This window comes from Podarcis vaucheri, assembly GCF_965113315.1.
Source record: "Podarcis vaucheri genome assembly, chromosome: 2".
NCBI lineage: Eukaryota > Metazoa > Chordata > Lepidosauria > Squamata > Lacertidae > Podarcis > Podarcis vaucheri.
Window position 1 is genome coordinate 41991621 of NC_138760.1, and position 22451 is coordinate 42014071.

The 22451-nt window shown below is 43.1% G+C and overlaps 1 protein-coding gene across 1 annotated transcript in view; it reads right to left on the reverse strand.

The window, feature by feature from the left end:
- Positions 1 to 22451, reverse strand: part of SEPTIN9 (septin 9) — a 216908-nt gene that overhangs the window by 173921 nt on the left and 20536 nt on the right. Inside the window, exon 2 of the mRNA XM_082203939.1 lies at positions 5549 to 5605. Coding sequence (XP_082060065.1) covers positions 5549 to 5605 — 57 coding nt within the window. The remainder of the gene's footprint in view (positions 1 to 5548; positions 5606 to 22451) is intronic.

The window sequence follows — 22451 nt, forward strand, 5'->3', positions numbered from 1 at the left end:
ACATAATGATAAGGAATGCCTGCTGCTTGCTTCAAGGATTGTTCCCCCATAGCTCCAAAAAAAAAAAAACCCTAACCAAATAAACAAAAATGCCAGTTGAAGCATCACGAGACAAAGCAAAGACAAATGATTCATCTATCAAGCTTGAGAGCTGGCTAAAAGAAGGGAGAGTTGCAGCAGGACCTCTAGATTCAATAGCACCACCGTACAACAAGAAACTATAACTCCATAGTAATGCCTGGGACTGTAGCTCAATGTACAGCACACATTTTACACACAGGAAGTCTCAGGGTTAATTCTGTACTTTTCCATTAAAAAGGACCAGGCAGCAGATGATGTGAAAACACCTCTCTACCTATGATTCTGGAGACCCAAAGGGTCAGAACAATATTGGGAAAGATGGACAAATAGTGTGACCTGATCTAAGAAGCTTCCTACGGGTTATATCTAATGCTGTCTGTACACAAGTGGAAGAGCCTTCCACTTATGCAACAAGATTTCTTGTCCCTGCAGGCCTCCACATACCCTCAAAAACTGCTCCAGAGGATTGGCAGACTTTCTAGAGCAAAGATGGAGCAAAGCTGCATGGGAGAGGAGAAGTATGGTAGCATAAACCGAAGTCTATTTGCACTCTCTGGAACCCACCCTTTGCTCTAAAGGCTGGAATCCTGAACACACTGACTAGGAAGTGAGCCTCACTGAACAAAGTATGACTTCCTTTAAAGTAAAAAACACAGATTGCTCAGGAAGGAAGGGGCAATCTAGATGAAAGGAGACCCATTCAGATCCAAAGTTAGAACTAGGGATGGGGAAACCTCTTCAGGTTGGTTCTCTCCGTTTCTCATTTTTCCAATTGCATGTTCCCTTCTCCACAGTTCTGCAGCAATTTGTGATTTAAACAAAACCAAAAGACCGCATGAAATTGTGTCTGCATTTTAGGGCAAACATCTCCTAACATACACATTTTTGTGTGGAATTTTGAACTTATCTCCCACCCTTGGTTGGGCCAATCCTTTCCTGATAAACAATGCAGTTACCGGTACCCAAGTAGGACATACCCGTCTTCTAAAGTCCCTTTTAAATCATCTCCAGCAGCATGTGCATATGAGCAAGCTCTCTGACAGACTGGCAAATGCAGCTGGAGTGACTTGCCTGGCAAGCAGGACAAATGGGGACAGAGACAGCCACAAGAAAGCCCAGTGATCTCATCTAGGGAGGCAGACAAAGCAGGTGGGCAATGTCAGCCGGCATGTAGCTAACCAGCTCCTTGGCCGCTGTGGGGGAGAGAGGGAGAAAGCACGAAGGGAAAATGCTGCCTGCCTTGGCAATTCCTGGGCCAATGTTAGATCCACAGCATCCCTTGTGTGAGGTAAGTTTCAGTGGAAGAGATTATTTGTAGAGTGCCTGCAGATTTACACCAGGTTGTGAGATGCCTTCTGTGTCCAGCCCTCCAGCTGGGCTAGAACTGAAAGGAGTATCCAATAATAGATTTAGAGGGCTTTGCAAAGCAGAAAATTAAGGTGACATGGGCACGCACAAAAAAAAAAACCTGTAATGCTTTAAGTACATTGGCCTCTCCGGAATATTTTAATTTTAAGCAAGTTCCAAATGGTGAGTAGATTTCCTATGCTAACAACTGTCAAGTGTTAATTATCACTGCGTGATATCTCTCAAATACTGACAGACGGTAAATACAAGATAGATGTTATGTGTCAAACGTTATTAGGTGATGTCACTACATCCCCTGGCAAGAGGCTATTGTACCCCATCATCTATCTCATAAAGCAGACATGGCCAAACTCGGCCCTCCAGCTGTTTTGGGACTAAAATTCCCATCATCCCTGACCACTGGTCCCGTTAGCTAGGGATGATGGGAGTTGCAGTCCCAAAACAGCTGGAGGGCCAAGTTTGGCCATGCCTGTCATAAGGGTAAGTTGGCAATGTACATTTATTGGCTCACTAGTTACAACACTGGAAAGTGCACCTCAGCCCCCCCCCCCCCGCCCTGGATATTTAAGGTAAGAGTCTCTCTGGAGAGACTAACAATTGCAATTTTTACTTACAACATGCACATATACACATTATGTAATAATATGCAAATGCAACAACAAAATAATTACATTCTTTGATTGACAGGTAGGTTGCCCCACCGACCTGACCAAGTTGGTTCCCAGGATCATATGTTCCTACAGAGCCATATACTCACTAGGTTTGGGGAAAAGGTGCTAGACAATATAAATATGCTTATGCAGAAAAACTTAAAATTTTCAGAGGTGTAACAGGAAACTGTGGCTTAAACAAACAAGAATGGAAGCCCCAAAGCCAGCATGCAGGGAAACGGGGGAGGCATTGAGTGGGCGGGCCAAACATCGATTCTTGGCCTAATAAACTGGAAGGAATTAAACTAAGTTTCTGATCCAGCCAGTTGGAAGGAAAGACAAGTTATTCTTTGTACAACACGTCTTCAAAGTGATCATTATAATTTGTGGAGATCCATGTGTAAGAAGTAAGGCTATTGAAAAATTAAGGAGTCTTTGATTGATAATAACCTGCCTTTGAAATTATATATTTAAATGTAACCAGTTTGTATTTTAACAAAACATCAATACAGGTACATTTTTTGAGGTAGTGAAATACGTATGTGATATCTAAGAACTCAATAAAGAAAAGATATCACTCATAGTTCATAAGCAAGGCAGGCTTTAATATTTTGCTTTCTTCAGCCATGAAAAATAAATAGGGAGGATTCAACATCGTGTTAAAGCAATCATTCCATCAGGGCAAGCATTTCAGCTTGCCAGATGGAGTGATCCTCCCTGCCCCATGCACTGTTACTGGGACCTCTCCCGGCCCACCCAGAATCAATTTCTGAGGCCATGGAGGGAGGAAAGGGAGGGGAGACCCACTGAGCAATCAAAAACCCTTGCAGGGCACTTCTGCTGATGGGACTCATTAGTTGACTCCCACTTTTGTCACTAACATCAACATCAGGGATCACCAAACATGGTGCCTCACCAGTTTATGTCATGCTACAGCTCCCATCAGCTCCAGCCAGCATGGTCAATGGTGAGGCATGAAGGGAGCTGTAGTCAACAAATATCTGGAAGGAATCAATAAATGCTGAATTTATCTAGTACAGGGAGAAACAAACTAGTTAATCACTAGGTCAACATCTAGCTGAAGATCATCTCGAATGGTACGCTATTCTACCAATGAACTATCCCCTTTTGGAATTTCCACTGAATGTGTGAGGAGCAAGAGGAAGCTCAGTCTATCTAGACTAAAAAAGGGACTGCAAACTTCAACCATTCTAGATTTATCCACTGTCCCTAAAACAACATTATGTCTGGAATGGCTGTTACATTACAATCTGCTTCTCATGCAAAGACTATGATGAACCCCACGTGCGGCAACATTCTGTCAAAGAAGTCAGTGTTGCTTTTCAAAAAATAAGAGAACCACCTGCAGCTTGAATCCATCCAAATGACGTAGTCAGTGGGTATCCATGGGGCATGTTATTCAATGATGCAATGCCCTGTCTGTGCCAGGCTGCCTCTTTTCCAAAGACATGGGCATTACTCACAATGCATCAAGCAATAATAATAATAAAAGTACACAAATAAGAATTGCAATTGAAAGGAGATTGAAAACAACAACAACAAATCAGCCAATCAGCCAATGGATCAGTGTGTTTGATGGATAGGGTTCTGCCTTGTGTCTTCCAGTTCAGGATGCTGTGCACATTTTCTGTTATGAAGATTGATACTTAAGCCCATGTTTGTGTATTCCATTTTTCTGCTCCTTTAAGACAGCTGGCGGTGTTATTTCTCTATAGAGAAGGCTTGATGCGGGGGGTGCGCACGGTGGGGAAAATTTGTCAAGATGTTCTTTGGCAAGAGAGAGGGTGAAGAGGGAAGGGAGCCTTAACTCTTAAGAGGTTTTCAAAATGTGCTGCCATTTTCTTTTGCTTTGGGACGGCATCTTTTTGTTTTTGTTTTGATTTTTTGTTTTGCATTTTTTTTCCAGGTTCATCATTTGTTATCTATCCACATACTTATGGTATACACATACTTCATTATACACCTTTAGGCACCCGGCAAAAACATTCCCTTTTAACCTTTGGTTGATTTGATTGACATCCTATGCCCTTTTAAAATGTGGTTATTTCGAGGGGTGTGTTAGTGGGTTTTTTTTGATGATATGTATTGTGGTTTTATATTTTGATTTTGTTCTGTGAACCACCCTGAGACCTCCAGGTAGGGGGCAGTATATAAATGTAAATAAAGAATCAAACCAATAAATAATACTTATCATATGCATTGTTTTTGTAAACCACTTAGAGACTGATGTGGTGTTCAGCAGTATATAAAAATGCAAAATAAAATGATAAAATGAAACTGCTTTCAGACAATTACATTTTCACTGTGTTCAAATTTCATTTTTGCTCCAAAGAACTCAAGGCAGCATGCCATTGAAGAGATCAATGTCATCAAAAGACACTGCCTGGCAGATTGAAATGGCAGTGTCAGACAGCAGACGTTGGGGAGAAGCAGCACAGCCACAAGGTGCTGAGAGGCAGAGGTGTGTGTGTGTGTATTATGCAACCTGTCTTGTGTTCTTTACTCTACTTCGATGTCCTCAAGTGCACTGCCCCATTGCCAGTGTCGAAGGCAGCTTTAGCTGGTGTGTGTGTGTATCTTGTCTTCCCTCCTCAGGCAGCAAAAGGTGTTGGGCTGGCCCTAGTCTCTATACTCAGAGTGCTAAAGCCTTCTAAGGCCACAGCCACACCATACCACACCATACTTTTAAACCCTCCAAAGAATCCTGGGAACTATAGTTTGCTCCTCACAGAGTTACAATGATCAGCAGCCTTAACAAACTGCAGTCTCCAGGATTTGGGCTGGGGCGGGGGCGGGAATGTGCTTTAAATGTACAGTGTGTGCATAGGCTAAGCCAGCCAGCCACTGGTGGAAAAGCAATTCCACAGAAGAAGCATCTTTCAAAGCCTGAGAAGCTCCAAATGGTGATGATAGACGATGTGCTAATGAGCCCAGGAAACACCTGTTTGATAGAGAAAAATTCCACCCACCTGCTTTCTATCAGAGTGAGAATTACTGAGTTGCAATTAGGAGTGTAACTCTACATCAAAATCACTTATCAAATATAAACACCCACATGCAATAAACATAATTGTAAGCTGGAGTTATCTAGGACCCATTAAGTGTTTCTGCTGCAGTTCAGGTCCCCAACACATCCCTCATCACGAGAGCTTATGGGGATGATGAAGGTTGCAATTTCCTGCTTATTCTTTCCATATCCATTAAACAACTGGACAACCACACTGTTCCCATTACAAGCTGTTCCTTGGAATAGATATTATAAGAGCTTTGCTGCATTTTTCTTTAGCGCCTGGTTTTACTCTTCTCACTGGGGATGGCAGGCTGGGTCTAATTTGAAATGCAGGCTGCCACTCAGGCATGATCTGTGCAGCTTTTATATCAGAGAGTAGAAGGTCAGAGAGAAACAGAGAGATATTAATGCAGCTTACTTGGACTTGTCGGGTCACCAAATCTTCGGAGTCTCCCACTGGAGGTCCTTGAGATTCCTACAGTAAAGGAAAAATAGGCATTAGGTGCTAAGCAGGTGCTAAGCAGGCACAAGGTTTGCCAAGGGATCTAGATTTAGCAAACAGGTGTGAACGACTGAACTTCAGATACTTTGCATAAAAACATCACAGCCTGGCTGGATCAGGCCAAAGGCCCATCTGGCAGAGCACCCTGTCCTCACAGTCACCATCCCTGTGTTAGGAATGTACCAACTATAACCCAAAGATCTTGTTTGCCTTTTCATAAGAAACATCAAGAGCTAAAAATGCCAATGGTGAGGCTAAGCTCTCAAGTTTCTGCCTGATTTACTGCAGAAACAAAGACCAGGGGCACATCCAGATTGTCACAACTAGTAGTTCTCTCAGATAGTGCTATATGTATGCCTTTTATGTAGTAAGAAGCAGCTTGGAAGGGACCTGGGATCATCGCCTTTGGTTGTACTCCTATTTCTAAGAAATAGCAACTTTAGGAAGCAGGGGAGGAATTACTACCATGATTGTCTTCCCCCACCCCTGGCAGGGCTCCTGATACTTTAATAACTATGTGATAAGAGATTTGCAGGAACTTAATTCCCACCCTCCCCCAACAAAAATAGCATATGACTATTAAGAAAAGCTCTGCCTGCTAAATCTTTGCTTGTCATTCATATATGACTTTTCAAATAAAGCATACAACAGCCATTAGACACTCTGGGGTAATGTTGGGAATGGGGGGAGGGACAGTGGACTGGCCCCCTGCTGAAAAAGTTTGCTAAGTCTTAGATCAGGGGTCAGCAAACTTTTTCAGTAGGGGGCCAGTCCACTGTCCCTCAGACCTTGTGGGCGGGCCGGACTATATTTTTTTTGGGGGGGGGGAATGAATGAATTCCTATGCCCCACAAATAACCCAGAGATGCATTTTAAATAAAAGGACACATTCTATTCATGTAAAAACACGCTGATTCCGGGACCATCCACGGGCTGGATTTAGAGGGCAATTGGGCCAGATCCGGCCTCCGGGCCTTACTTTGCCTACCCATGTCTTAGATACACCTTCATCACATCTCAAAAAGAGTTGTGTGTCATCAGGATAGAGACAGAACAAGCAGCAAACACAATGAAACTAGACAAAGATGATGACGATTCCTGCTGACAGGTCTGCTTGGAAAAAGTGACTCATGCCCTATGTGTCTGCATAACTCTATATGTGCCACGTGGCTTCCTTTGTTAAGTAAGTATTATTGTCATTATAAGGATTATGACATTGAAATATGAAGTGTAACCAAACAATTTACCTGTTCTAAAGAAGACTAAAGTCAATCTGAAACTACTAACACTGGTGTAGTTGGGGTTCTATTATAATTGAAAAACTTTCTCCACTGACTTGGCTGTAGCTCTTTAAGGGGCCTGCAGCCCTGAAAATGTAGCTCCATTAACTGTCATGGACTGGTTGGACACAGAGGAATGGTGGGAGGAACTAGCAGGGAAACCACCAAGGGAAGAAGGCTCAGAGCCTGGGGAGTGGTGGTGATGGGACAATGATGAGTGGTCACAGGGAGAAGAGGGAGAAGTTTGGGAAGAGGAGGTGTCAGAAGCTGAGTAGGTAATAGGGCTTAGTGAGCTAGGAGAGTCTGTGACAGAGAGAAGTTCAGAATCAGAGGAAGAAGCTGAAGCAGGAGGATGTGCGGAGGCCAAGAGGCAGAGATGAATCAGGCTGGTGAAGAGTCGTGGGTGTCTTCCTCTCCTGCTGCAACAAGTTCCCCTTCCTCATTGTCTTGAAGAACCAGAAGAGGCATGAAAAGGTTGGAGCAAAAGTTGGCGATGTGCAGACGCAGTCTCCGATTGCTTGTTGTGTTGGGGGGAACCCTGGAGAGAAGAGGACTTAGGCAGTTGTAGAGAGGTGGGGACCTTCAGACTCAACAACTGCTTCATGGGGGTAAGAGCTGCCAGAGATGAGTTGCTGTACTCATTAAACCTGACACTCCTGTGCAAATGTTTTTGCTAATAAAGAGTTAACTCCAACTTGTACAGTGTGATTTACTGCTGCCTCACTCCTGACATTTACTTACAGTGCCAAAGACTAAACCGATGGTGTCCTACAATATATTGATCTATGACCCCATCATGTCCATGAATGCTCAGAAGCCAAAGGGAAGGGCTCAAAATGGCTCCTAGTAGTTGACAGGAAGGCAGCCATTTGTTGTCTCCAGAGCACCCAGCCCTCCCTTGAAGCTAATATTCTCTGCGCTCCTGCTCATCTTGTCTGTTTCCTTCACCAACCATCCTTCCCCTCAGTGCTTACAAAAGCTAATCAACATTATTTTGAATTCTAGATTTTGAAAGCACAAATTGTTTCGAATTAGCAGGCATTTTTGCATTTTGCAGAATTTTGCAGGCTTTGGCATTGATCGTAATAGCTAAAATGCCTTCAAATTCTGTTGGGAAAGCACTGTAGCAAACCAAATGAAGGTGTATGGCAAGGGGAGGAGACAAACGTAAGAACTGTTCTTCTAAACTGCAGCTCCTTTCCCACTTCCACTCTCCATTGAAATGGAACAACTCAAAAATTAAAAGATGGGCCATCCAAGAACATTCCACTGCGTGACTATATCCCGGCTATGCTAAATTATAGTCTTTGGGGTGGTTAGCCATTTTGCGGCTGGACAATATTCCTTGAGACTTTATGGCATCTGGTTTGGCAAGCCTCACCCAATTTTCCACGATTCAATAACGCTGATAACAGACTCCCCCTTTCCTGGACACTTTTCTTCAATTCCAAGCAGTCTGGCCTTCTGTAACTCCTTCCATCTTGAATTTCCCTCCCCACTGACCCTTCCCATTTTACTTTGGCCGGTTCAAGCAAGAAATTAAAAATTGAAAAGAAATGCAAATTCAGGTCACACCACCCCAAATTTCCTTACACGGCAAGATCCAGGAAAACAGCAGGTAATTGCAGCACAAAATTCCCACAATTATCCAGGCTAGCAGGGCTGCAAATGGATATTTTCTGCAAGCAATTAACACAGAAATGTGCACTAAACTTCCACTAGGTTGTATTAGTTTACCAGAAGTGGTTTTTAATGATGTGTGAAATATCGCATAAAATACAAAAATTATCAGGTAAGGAAGCATTCTGAAAATGGAGTGAAGTGCTGTTTCAGTGCAGCCTTCATTGCATTTCGTCCCAAACATAGTGTGTGAAATATTTCACTTCAGGGAATAGTTATCAGAATGGAAGATCTTTGGGCCCTTCCCTCTCTAACAATTCCTCAATTAATTAAAAAACAAACAAACCTGACCAGGCCTGCCTCACCGTGCTTTTAACAGGAGGTTGGTCTTAAGCATTCAATCTGTAAAACATAACTCCATGCCATGAAAAGCATAATCATTTGCTAATGGCCACAGGTCAAGCTGCTTCTTCAAGGGACAGCTTAAGGGGATAGTGGAAAATGTGGGGCAATCAGCCTTATATAACCAACATGCTTAGCTCTAATCAATGCATGAAGGGGTTAAGACCACAGAGTAAACTGTCCTGCCATGCTTAGGTAGGTCACTTCCCTTCACCTTGGGAGGAAAAGTTATGAAGCCTTTGTGCTTTTCATTTCCACCAAGTGAACCCTACCAGTAAGGGGGTCTAAGGTGGATGCTTCAAGCTTAGACTATGAGGTTTAAGCAATCCATCTTTGTGTTTCTACACAAACAATTTAAAAACATTTACCATTTTGGAACCTAAGTTATACTGCCTGTCTCTTTCTGTGCTAAGGAACGTGGAGAACTTTGGAAGCAACTTAGAAAGAGGATATTTTAAAGGTCCAACAGCCTATATTTCCATGCTTTACTTTGCTGCATGTTTTGTAATTTTAAATCTCTGCTAGGGTTCTCTTCTCAAAGAGTACTTGCTCCAAAGCTGATTCAGAGTCAGGGCTGCCATTTCCCCCCACTTCATTAAATTTATATAACACTTAATTACAATTGTCTCCAAGCCGTGTATAGGTAACTCAAAACAATGGGTCCAGATCTTATTTACTGGGCGTTGACTAACTGGAATATGCAACTATTGCTTACAAAAATGGCTTGACCAATCTAGAACACTCCTGATCCAGAAGGGGACTCTGCACAATTTTTTTATACTGTTCTCACCTACTGGGGGGGGGGCACCCCTCGACTGCTTTTTGGCCCTCAGGATGGAAGAGAAGAGAAGAGTAGAGTTTGGATTTGTTACCCCACCTTTCACTCCCCTTCAGGAGTCTCAAAGCGGCTAACATTCTCCTTTCCCTTCCTCCCCCACAACAAACACTCTGTGAGGTGAGTGGGGCTGAGAGACTTCACAGAAGTGTGACTGGCCCAAGGTCACCCAGCAGCTGCATGTGGAGGAGCGGGGACGCGAACCCGGTTTCCCAGATTACACCACACTGGCTGAAGTTTACTGTACATCACCTTCAGGGCAAACAGCAACTGGTGGTGAGAGAGGGGGACTTCAGTGGGTAACTGGTGCAAGTCCTCTATCCAGACTAAGAGCACATTTCAGATCTTAGCCCCACATAGCTGCTTTTCCTTCAAAATAAAAGGTGACTGGCTTCAGCATACTGTATTTTGTTTTGTTTTTAAGGATGAAGATGGTAATGTGAAAAGGAAAGGACCTAAGTGATTAGCCTGTTGATGTTCATCTGGCTGCATCTTGCCTCCCTTGCAATAGTTCAAACAAGCCCTCCCCTTTATTAGCACTAAAATTAAACCAACAAGAGGAATATGCAAAGCCACAGCTGCTTTCCAGCATTAATCAGAAACACTCATTGAAAAATGTATGGTTTCCCAGCCTCTGTGTAAAGGAACCACTTGCTAAATATAAGCCAAGCGCAGCTGTGCTGAAAACACAAGCCATGTGCATGAGCGCTTTGTGCTTCTCTCTGCCTCAAATATGCCTGGCAGCAACGCGGTGCATACAGCTCACTTCAGGGGAAAAGGTGTTTCTGCAGTTGGCTCTTCAGATTGGCAACTCCAGCATGACTTGCTACACAGCTGACAGTCATAAGAACATGATTGTAAGACGAGCTGGGCTAGATCAGGGCAACAGCCCATCGAGTCCAGCATCCTGTTCTTACAGTTGCTAACCAGGTGCCCGTGAGAAGCTTGTGAAGCTGGCCAGGGGTACAACAAGTCCATTTGCTGGCTGGCTGACAAGGTTGCAGGGCCAGGCATTGGTGCTGCAAACTTAGGGTATACAGTGGTACCTCGGGTTAAGAACTTAAATCGTTTCGGAGGTCTGTTCTTAACCTGAAACTGTTCTTAACCTGAAGCACCACTTTAGCTAATACGGTCTCCTGCTGCCACCGGAGCACGATTTCTGTTCTCATCCTGAAGCAAAGTTCTTAACCTGAGGTACTATTTCTGGATTAGTGGAGTTTGTAACCTGAAGCTTATGTAACCCGAGGTACCACTGTAATATAATCTTTCTGGTCTTGATTTTAAGCAAATAATAATTGTAGCCCTGAATGACCACAATCCTGCAGGCTCCCCTAGATTAATGTCAAGGGCTCAGAAGGGCCTCTCCCCCCCTCTCTGAGTCTCCAAAATTGAAGAACTTAGGTTCCATCTCTGTTCCTACTTCATGACTGGCTTTCTACCACCATGTCACAGTATGTAGTAATTAAGACTGGGGGATTTTGGCGTGTAAATTTGGCTCCCTGCAGCAAAGAATGGGATTTTCCATGGGAAATATGTTTGCTGTTCCAGATCTGCTGATATTTGGGTGGCAGGATGAAGAGGAGAAGGCACAGTCTATGCAGTACAGATACAGCTATGCTGCACTTGTACAAAGGGTTCTGGCAGGCTGTACAGGCCATATACTGCTAGAGTCCCCTGAATGGGGCAGATCACCCCTTTGCCACTGCCTTCTAGTGGAATGTGGGTGAAACTACAAAGGATGGAAGGAAGAAATCAGCAAGCATGTTGGTAGTGGATGTTCACATATTACTACATGAATAATCTGAAAAGCCGTCTCTGGCTGGTAAAAAAAACAAAAAAACTACCTTGTTTTAGGGGCAGACTTGAAACAATGAGATACTAGTGGGGGTTAGAACTTAATTATTCTCCTCCACCCTCCCCCATGCATCATACAAAACCTCCAGTTACAGGCTTTCAAGAGCTCTTGAAGAGAAGCACATAATATTTTAAAGATTTCAAAGTAGCATACAAAGGCGTGAATGAAACTAATTCACAATACCTATAAATACAACTTATAACCAACAAATAAACGTAACAAAATACTACATGACCAAAGTCTGGGGATAAAATGTTTTGAGATGAAACATGTCCTGTTGTGTTTTTCAAACAAAAACTGGTTCAGGGAAGCAGACTCCTTCTGACATCATAGCTTTGGTTTGGTTTTGGGACATTTGACTACCCTGAGTTGTACTGGAATATAGCTTAGGGTGGAGAAACACTTCCCCAAGTCGTGTGTGTGTGTGTGTGTGTGTGTGTGTGTGTGTGTGTGTGTTTTAATGGGCCTGGATGAAGTTAAAAAACAGTTCCTTCCAGCGTGAAGATTCAGGTTTCAGTTCTTAAAACACACACACACACACACAATTTGATCTTATTTTCCATGCACACTGAACTCTGTGATTAATCCAAGGTTTATCCATCTGATCTTGAAGCTATGGTTACTGTTTACATACATTTCTGAATAAGTGGTGCCATGCAAAGTCAGCCTTTGAGGTCACTCAGGTTCTATCAAGTAGGGGAGCTTCTTGAAAAAGCAAACTCTAATGCTTTCGTGTCATTAATCTTTCAGTGGAGTGTGTACTAGGCATGAATAAACCTGCCAATTTAAGTTTCTTTGTTTCTATTTCTCATTTTTCCCAATCTTAAATTCAATTTAAATTCATTTCTGAATCAGCTTGCAATTTAAAAAAAATAATCAGGGTTTTAGTGCAAATTTCTCCTAACGCATACATTTCTGCAAAGCAATTCCCCCAAATATAATGCATTTCTGTTTCTTCATGAATATTTTTATACATGCATTACCCCAGTATATACATTTTTGTACACATTACTTGGCAGGACAGCTACACTGAAAAAAATTCAGAGATGTATGTATTTCAAAGGATGACTGTATTTCAGATTGTGTATTGTTTTGGAAAGTGTGTGTTAGGTAGCTTAAATGCAAATTGATTCAATTCCCCCCAGTACCACGATCCCTGGTGTGCACAGCATTCTGAAGAATCAATCCTGACTCCAGCTAAACTCCAAAGCTTGTTGATTTAATCCCAGATGCATGGATCAATGGAACCCCTTGATCAAAAAAGCTCTAACAGAATATTCTGGAAGTAAGCAGAGGAAGAAAATGGCTACATACTCAAATGTTCCTGCAAACACTTCAATGGGAAAAAACTGCACCTGAAGGCGTATACCCCACACTTGACATCCCAGAAGAGCAATCAGATCCTATTACATTTGCCAAGAAGGTACAGCCTTCCCAGATGCGTGGTAGAGAATGTTCATTCACATATATTAATGAATTTAACAAAACCTCCCTAAAAACAATCCATTTCCAAATGTTAAGGAAGGCACACAACAAATTGCAAAAATTAAATACTCAAGCCAGTTTAACTAAAATCAGGCTGCAGCCAGTCTGTGCAGCAAAATCCATTTTGAAGGAGGAAAGCTGAATTTTAAACTTAAGGTCTAGCATTCCCCTGGAACTCTCAACAGCCCTCAGACTCCCTCTGCTGTCCTGTGCCTCGTTTTTCTCAACCCTGCCCCACCCGCAGCACTCTTTATGCAGGGAGAGCTGCCTTCTGTATGAAAGCTATTTTATTCATGCAGCTGAAACCCTCCTTAGTTTTTTTAGAGCTTTCTGACACAAAACAGCAATGTGTTTCTTAAAAGCAATGTGTTGGTTTTTGTGTGCGTGTGTTTTAAAGAGGTCTTTACTCCACATTTCTGCCATTGCATTTTAAACAGATGATTGTATTTTTCAGCTGCAGACTTTCCCCTTGTGGCCCTTTGCTTCTTTCCTGCTCTGATTTCAAACAAGCTCCACTCTCTGTTTTTTATTTTAAAGACTCACCTTTCCCTGCATCCCCCAAACCTTCAACTGATGCTGCAGCATTAATCAACAGCTGCTCCAGTTTCTATGTACTAACCTGTCACATGAGAATATATGCCTAAACTGCTGTCCCCTTGCTGCCCCATTGGTCGGGCTCCAAAAGGCAAATGTTGGATTTTCCCAGGGGATGATTTATTAAGAGGAGACCATCAGCAGCTCCCACTTTCACCCCTGTTCAAACGTCTCCCTTGCTTACTGCTCATCATTCATAGAAAAAGGATCTGTGGGAAATCAAGAGCAGCACTGACATGGTGCAAATTTGGATCCTACCACAAGCCAGAGCAAATTCAAGTGTAACGTGCATTTAACCTTCATCAGTTATTCCACTAAAGCCATCTTTCAGTTACCAAAACCTGTTCAAGAGATTCCAATAATTTTAGGAGGCATTTCACAGACACACACTCTTCTGGGCGTGTGTAGTCTGTGAATCAACAGCTTCAATTCAGGTCCCCTTACATGACTTAAATAAAAGGAACTACATTTATAAGCTATGCTAGAATTCACACTTAGAAAAAGAAAAGAGGCTAATGGCAATTATAGCTTCCACAACCAATCTCATAGAGAGAAATCACACACGGAGAGATTAAGGTCAACACCTTTTGCTAAGGGTCCACACATACACCTAGATCCTTCTGATACAATTGCTCTTTCTGATAGGGGTTGTCCATGTTTGTGAATATTAAGAAAAGCTCTGATGGATCAGATGAAAGGCCCATCAAGTCCAGTATCCTGTCCTCACAGTGGCCACCCAGATGCCAATGACAAACCCACAAACAAGAAACGAGGGCTATAGTTCTCTTCCTGCTTGCCGGTTTCCTACAAGGATCTGGGTGGCAGCTGTGAGAACAGAATACTAGATTAGATGGACCATTGGTCTGATCCAGTAGGCCCTTCTTATTCCCTCAGGGTGCCTAAACTAGTTGAGCCTTTGTTCTAGTTCAGGTCCAATGGCTCTACTTAAGTTCTTCTAGATAATTTCCTGCTCTTTTAGATATGTGTGACTAGAAGTATTTCAATTGTGGCTGCATAAATATTGATATAAAGGCATCACAATATTGACTACTCACTATCTGGCCATGTTAGTTTCAAGTTGCTAGGCAATTGTCAAGAATGTGCAAATTGTAGACAATGTGAATGTTGTCCGAAATAGTTCTGAGTGGTGTTTCTTTATTATTTTTATTATTGTGATTTTATTAGCAAGTAAGCCAAGAACCACTAAAGTTACATGCTGGGCATTTGTCATTAAAAGTCTGAACCAGCTGCTCAGTTTAGCAACCTTTACATGTCTCATCTTATATCAGCACAGCTGGGCACTAACAAACTAGAAAGCAAGACAGTAATTGCATGAAACTGTGGGCAGCTCACCTGCAAACAAACAGAGGCACAACACAGAGTTCCCCCACTTTATTACAAAGACTGCCTACTTCTGCTCTAAAATTACCATGCAGGAAAACCACTGGGCACCCAAAGACCCATGTCTGAACTAAAGTATAGGGTAAGGCAAACTTGAACCTACCATTTTTTCCGCTTAGCCTTACAGATTTTTAACAACAAAAGCTTCAAAAATGTGGAAAGTCTACTGCTGGAGGAGAAACAAAACGAAGTCAACTAAAAGGGAAGAGCAATAGCTCTGTGGAAGAACATCTGCTTCACATGCAGAGGGTCCCAGGTTCAATCCCTGTCAACTCTAAGGAGGACAGCCTCCCTGTCTGAAACCCGGGAAAGCTGCCGCTGGACAATACTGAACTAGGTGGACCAGTGGTCTGTCTCTATGTAAGGCAGCTTTCAGTGGTTCTAAAACAATTAAGAAATAAATTTGGTGTTACTGAATATTGTCTACCTTCCACATCCTAGGGAGGCATATTCAGAACGAGCCTTCAGTTCAGCAAGCAGTTATCTGGCTATGGCTAAGTGCATTCAGTCACCACAAAGACAATTCTCCCAAGGATGGTTTGGAAACTCAAGCTTATGTGCTTCCTCCTGCCATTTTAGGTTCCTTCTTCTGGCAAACTATGGTTAAAACCATGTCTCCAAACCACAGTTTGAAACCAGGGTGCAAATAGAGGCTTGGAACGCAAATAGTGTCTTTGGATAGCAAATGGTGTCTTTGGGAGACAAAGATTTCAACCAAAAAAACCAAAGAACTCATAATTGACTTTAGGAGAAAGAAAAGTGTATTGTTACCATTGCACATAAATGGCGAGGAAGTGGAGAGGGTTGGTAGTTTTAAATACCTGGGCATTTATATCTCGGAGGACCTCTCATGGACTGCAAATATTAATATGGTTGTGAGGAAGGTGCAGGGGAGGTTGTATTTCCTGAGAATGCTCAGGGGACTGAATCTATCCCAGCACCTACTCCTGTCCTATTATCATAGTACCGTCGAGAGTGTCTTAACCTATAGTATATTATCGTGGTATGGGAGCAGCTCTGAAACGGATAAAAAAGCTTTACAGCGAACAATTAAAATTGCCCAGAACGTTATTGGGCTCCGACTACCAACCCTGGATGAGATCTTCACGTCTCGCATCTTGAAGAAGTCACATAACATTCTGAGAGATCCCACCCACCCTGCTCACAACTTCTTTGAACTATTGCCTTCGGGCAGAAGATATAGGACAATGAAAACACGAACCACACGCCTTCTGAATAGTTTCTATCCAAGAGCTCTGATTGCACTAAATAATGATCTCAGGGCCAGTTGCAAGGTTTAGTAAGTAGGGAGAGGAAGGAATGAGATAGGTTTTAGGTTATGTTATGCCTTTAATAGGTCATGCTATATTCTGGACTATGTATGTTTTATAGATTATGTCCAAATAGGATGAGAGCTCGGAGATACGTGCAAATGTATATGTGTACCCGGTCTTTGGGTGGGTGTTTGATTTTCGTTGCTGTGCATACTGTGTATATACGGACAATGACAATAAATTTATCTAAATCTTCTCTCCACCCCCACAACAATCTGGAGGCTACCCAGTTTTCCCTGTGGCTACTATTTACATAATGAAGTGTGTATGTTCATTGCATTCACATAATGGCGCTGTGGGCTAAAGCCTCAGCGCCTAGGGCTTGCCGATCGAAAGGTCGGCGGTTCGAATCCCCGCGGCGGGGTGCGCTCCCGCTGTTCGGTCCCAGCGCCTGCCCACCTAGCAGTTCGAAAGCACCTCCGGGTGCAAGTAGATAAATAGGTACCGCTTACCAGCGGGAAGGTAAACGGCGTTCCGTGTGCGGCTCTGGCTCGCCAGAGCAGCTTTGTCACGCTGGCCACGTGACCCGGAAGAGTCCCCGGACAGCGCTGGCCCCCGGCCAATAAATGTGAGATGGGCGCACAAACCCCACAGTCTGTCAAGACTGGCCCGTTCGGGCAGGGGTACCTTTACCTTTACCTTTAATCAGTACCACATGAGTTTCTGTCCTTCGACCAACAAAAAAGATGGAGTCAGTGGGGAGGTCAGACATTCCCAATTGGTGGTTCCTGCATTTTGGATTTCCCCACAACCCAGTGGTCAACATGAGAGGTGCTATGTGCTGTTAGTGGCCACCCACTTCTGCACCGTGTGTGTCTATGAGGTTACCATGATGTCGTCATGACATTCCTGGAGTCACCCCGTGGTGATTGTTACCTTCACTGATGATATGGGGCTATCATCAATAAGCATCCCTTGGGTGGGTGGCAGCAGAGTTGCCACAGACTTTGTTAGAGGGCCTTTCAGTATTACTGTCCTGCTTTGTGTTCTGCTTTGCTTCAGTGAACGCACCTGATTGTCACCAAATTATGGTGTTGTCGAGCTTATGTAGCAGCCTCAAGCAATAGCAGAACCCTAGGAAGCAGCTTGTGAGTTACTATGCTAAATACTTTCCTGGAATGAAACAGAGATAAATTGTACTGCTTTAATTCACAAAGCCATAATATGTGTGCTGGAAGAAATCAGGCTTCTTATCTCATTCCTGCTCTTTAAGCAATCATGCACCAGAGCTTTTGAAGACTATTGAGATTATTGTACAATAATCCTTGCAGAGGGGGAGGGATAAAAAGGCAGTGGGAAGGTTATCTATGCAGGCAACTGATAAGCAAATCCATGCTCACACCTCACATATTAAGAAGCAGCCTCCCTACCCCAGCAAGACACCATAGATAATATATGTGCTAGATACCAAGCAACATACAAGGATTTAACTGACATGTGGCAAAAGCAATGGGAACCAGACGATTTAACCAGGAAATTGCAAGTTCAGACATTGAGAATAATGGAAAACAAAGAGTGATCTTCCTGCAACCCTCTCTTCAATCTATAAAATCAATGGAACATCCTAGCACTCACATATCATGCTAGTTAGTTTCATTCGCTGGAAGATGGGGTAGAAGGATTTGTGGAAACAGAACTATGTTTTTCTGTAGATATTAACATCAACAAGCAGTTTGGATGCTCTTACACTAATTGCTTCCTATATATGGAGCAGAAAAAAGAATGGACTCTAAGAATAAAGCTGGGGTTTCCTATTGTCTCAAATGATCAGGCTCCAGAAACCAGATGGAACCATCCACAAAGAGTCTGGAAGGCAGTCTGGGGATCCCTTCTGTTTTGTGGAGAGACTGGCTCTGCAAATGCTCTATCCCAAACTAGGGTGGAATCTACACACAAATAAAAAATACTGTGAAAATGCTTTTGTAAAAAACGTTTTGAAAAAATACATTGACTTTTGCATAGCTCACTGTCTCCGTCTAATGTCACATTTGTATATTAAACTTTACAACACATTTAAAACATTTTATTTGCAGCTGTATAGCTGAGTCCCAGGACTGCCTATTACAACCTATTTGCCAGGTGCCTTAAGCTTAACCTCATCTCCCCCACAGGACCCAAAGAGGTAGAGAAGGATCAAGAGTTCACTTAAAGGCAGTATAGCCATTATACAACCATTTTTCTCACTTGTGGAAATAACATAACAAGGTAACAGGCCCCAGGATGGCCCCAGGTAGATTGTCACTGTAGCCTTATCAGCCCAAACTACTTGCATGCCACCCATGGGAGCTTTGCATATAATTCAGGAGCAGAATGCTAGATGAAAAGCCATGTATCTCATGGAAAGACTCACTTGCAAACAGGTTAAACCCCAAATTGTGAAGCATGCCTTGGCTCAAAAGAGGGCTGTCTGCTACCCAACCCTTAAATACTTGCTGTCATTACCAATAGTGTAATTTCTTGCTTTTCTGATCTGACGCTACACTTCATCCTAAAAACATGATAGAAACATAGGAACCTTATACAGAGTCAAACCATTGGGTCCATTCTGTTTCAGTATTGTCTACAATGACTGGCAGTGGCTCCCCAGGATTTCAGATAGGGAGTTTCTTCCAGCCCTGCCTAAAGATGCCAGGCATTGAACCTGGGAACTTCTGCATGCAAGGAAGATGCTCTCCCACTGAGCTACATCCTTTCCTAAGCCTTTATTCCCCAACACCACATGTTTTGGCCTTGGGTATTATCAACATAACAAGAACCTTCAATGAAATATATATGTTTTCCCCAAACACACACACACACACACACACACACACACACACACACGTATAAAAATATGGGAAAGCTCTTGATTTTCCCCTTCCCAAAGAACAGTACCACAGAATGAGGAGAGCAGTGGAGGGAGAGGAGGAAGGAAAGCACTCTTGCCAACTATTTAGTCTCTCCAGATTTAATTTTTTTTAACAGGGTAACAAATTAAAATCAGGAAAGGCACATGTTACTTTGATTCCCAGAAGAGAGGAAAACTGAATCCAGTTTGGTGGAAAATGTTTTAGATCAGACAGCTGCATCATCTAAGAACAAAAACCAGTCCTGCTCCTACCCACTCAGCCTTTCCTCTTCTACTTCACCAAAACTGTCTCAAGTCACCCCTTTCTTAACATCTTGCAAATCAAAACCAGACAAGAGCTTACATTTGGAAACAAACACCTTGGCTTATATGGAAAGGGATGAAGGATGCTTTCTTGGGGAGTATCAGCCTCCAGAAAATCCAAGCATCTTGCTAAATTATACTGAAAAGCCTCGATGGACCTTCTGAGCTCATCAAGAGTTGTTATCTTTTTCCTAGTCTTGAAGTATGTGAGAAAAGCTAGGGAGATCTACCACCACCCTCAGATGATTTTGTCTCTTTTCCCCCTCTGCTTTAATTATGAACCTAAAATGGCTATAAGGGCTGAGAGACAGGAGTGCAGTCAGGACCAAAGTCCTTTCCTGTGTAAGCATTTCAAGTGTGCCATAATATGTTTAAAATGCATTGCACCACACGAGTTGTCCCATTTGCATGCAATGTTAGCACATCCAGTGCACCCACCTCAGCAACTGGTCATGCAAATTCTATAAGCAAGTGGGCCACCCCATGTGGTCAGTTCATTCATACATCATATAGCACATGAGGAACCCTTATGTGGGCAACCACTTTACCAGTGACTGAAAACCCTGTTGATTTCAGTCGTAAGCTTGAATGGTAGACCCTTCCACACAGGAACTTTCTGCACTTCTTAGTGTTTTCGTGTGGAAAATAAATTCTTGCCCTCCCCCCACCCCCAAATTAGAAGGTATGAAGTTCGCTTGGGATACCATGCACCAACATTGCTCCTTCCTTGGGCAGATTCCATTGCCTACCCTCAACCCATGACCCTCACTCTCAAGGCAGCAATGTGGGTATCCAGTGCTGTTGTTTACTTATGGAAATCAGTTGTGCTGTCGCAGTGCAATTGAGCCCGGTACTGGGGGGCAGAGACCCTCTTCTCGTGGATCTCGGGAAACTGCAGTGCTATCAGGACCAAGCCACATGTGGTATTAATCGTGCGAATTGAGTTAGTGGAGTGAATTCACATTTCTGTTGTATAAAAAGCAGCCAAAGGAAAAACAACTTGAGCAGCTTAGGAGGAGGTTTGGGTGGGGGGGGGGGGATTGTGAATCAGTGGAGACCTTCCTTGAAATTAGTGCTGCTGTGCCAGAGTTTGCATTCCACTTTTTTTTTTTTTAATTCACTTTGGCATTTCAAGGGAAGGTTAGGCAAAAGATTGGGTTAATCATCAGGACAGCAAAATCTCAGGATTTTCAGGTGGGGATAAGATTACCTTTAAACAATTTCACTACTACTTCAAGTGGAGGCCAGGCTTCCCCCAGCAGCCTGGGGTGCATTCCCTTCTAATTTGGGGCTACCAAATTTTCTAGCGGGCATCTTGCCCTTGAAGGTAGTAACACAGAATTCCCTCTATATGGGGGGCAGTAAAATGTATTAAATGCAGCATGTAATACATATTATCAGGAGTCAAAACTCTCATTTAGGGTGTCTCTCTCAGTTTACACTACAAAGGCCTTGAGCCAAACAAGCTACCATATTTTTTGCTCTATAAGACGCCCCAGACCATAAGACACACCTAGTTTTTGGAGGAGGAAAACAAGAAAAAAATATTCTGAATCTCAGAAGCCAGAACAACAAGAGGGATCGCTGCGCAGTGAAAGCAGCAATCCCTCTTGCTGTTCTGGCTTCTGGGCTAGCTGCGCAGCCTGCATTCGCTCCATAAGATGCACACACATTTCCCCTTACTTTTTAGGAGGGAAAAAGTGAGTCTTAGAGAGCAAAAAATATGGTATGTGCCGTATGCTGTTTACGATCACAGATTTGCTTACTTGCATGACTCAGTCTTGAAGTAGCATTCATTGCAATAAAATATAAAACCTCCTTCTGCAAATGGGAAATATCCCAGATAGGCTATCATTATTTACAGAAGATAGCCGTCATTTAAAACAAGGTGTAGGGGGGAAACCCTCTTGGTCCATTATTCCCCTCAGGTGTTATCACATCTTCCCCTTTTCTAACCCCACAATTTTGGCCCAAGCAAAATGTTATAAAAGATCCTGTGCTCTTTTAATATGCAAGTAAATTTGCCAAGGGTCTCATGCATCCAGAGGAGATACCATAAATCACACAAACTTGTCTTATGTACCCCCTATCTTGGCTTCGCAGCATTTGCTATTAAACATGGGAAGTCTGGGTCACTTCCTGAACTTGGTGACTAGATGCTTTGAGGCTCACTGGTTGCCCTAAGAGCAGCCAATATGTAGAACGAGCGAGAGATCAGTGCATTGAGAGACCCAAGGCTGAGAATGAGGATTTATTGTGGAAGGAACTTTAACTATTGTTACTGGAAATGAAAGTTAAATACTGACAGGGAATTGGGTGCCTGAAGCTCTTCTACTATTAAGGTTTGAACGTTCTACAGCACTCTTTTCCAAACTTCCAACAGCTGAGGCAAAGGGGAAAACCCAAAAGCACACTAGCACGATCAATCTGTCAACATAAGCATTTCTGCTTGACGGACAGAATGATATACCCTCTCCTCCTCCCGCATGCTATTCTGGGAGATTCTCCAGACACCACTGCCCCAGCCAATGGTTGGGTGTAAGAGGGAGGAGTCCTGTGCTAGTAGGACTTGCTGAACTTACCCACACTAGTTCAGCTATTTAGTTCAGACCTGCCTTTCCCCCCTGAACTAAAGCATCCAAAATGGCTTCCTTTTAGGCACTGCAAGAGTAAGAACAGAATGTCCTTAGAGGAGTCCCACCCACCCCATGTTTCTTTGTGGGTTACTGATACGAACAGTCACCTCGGTTGAAAAGAGACATATCCAGAATATGGACTCATGCAGAAATGCAATTGGCAACCTCCTAGAAAGGTGGAAAACTCTGCTGCAACTCTACACACAGGGAATTTTCCAATGATTGA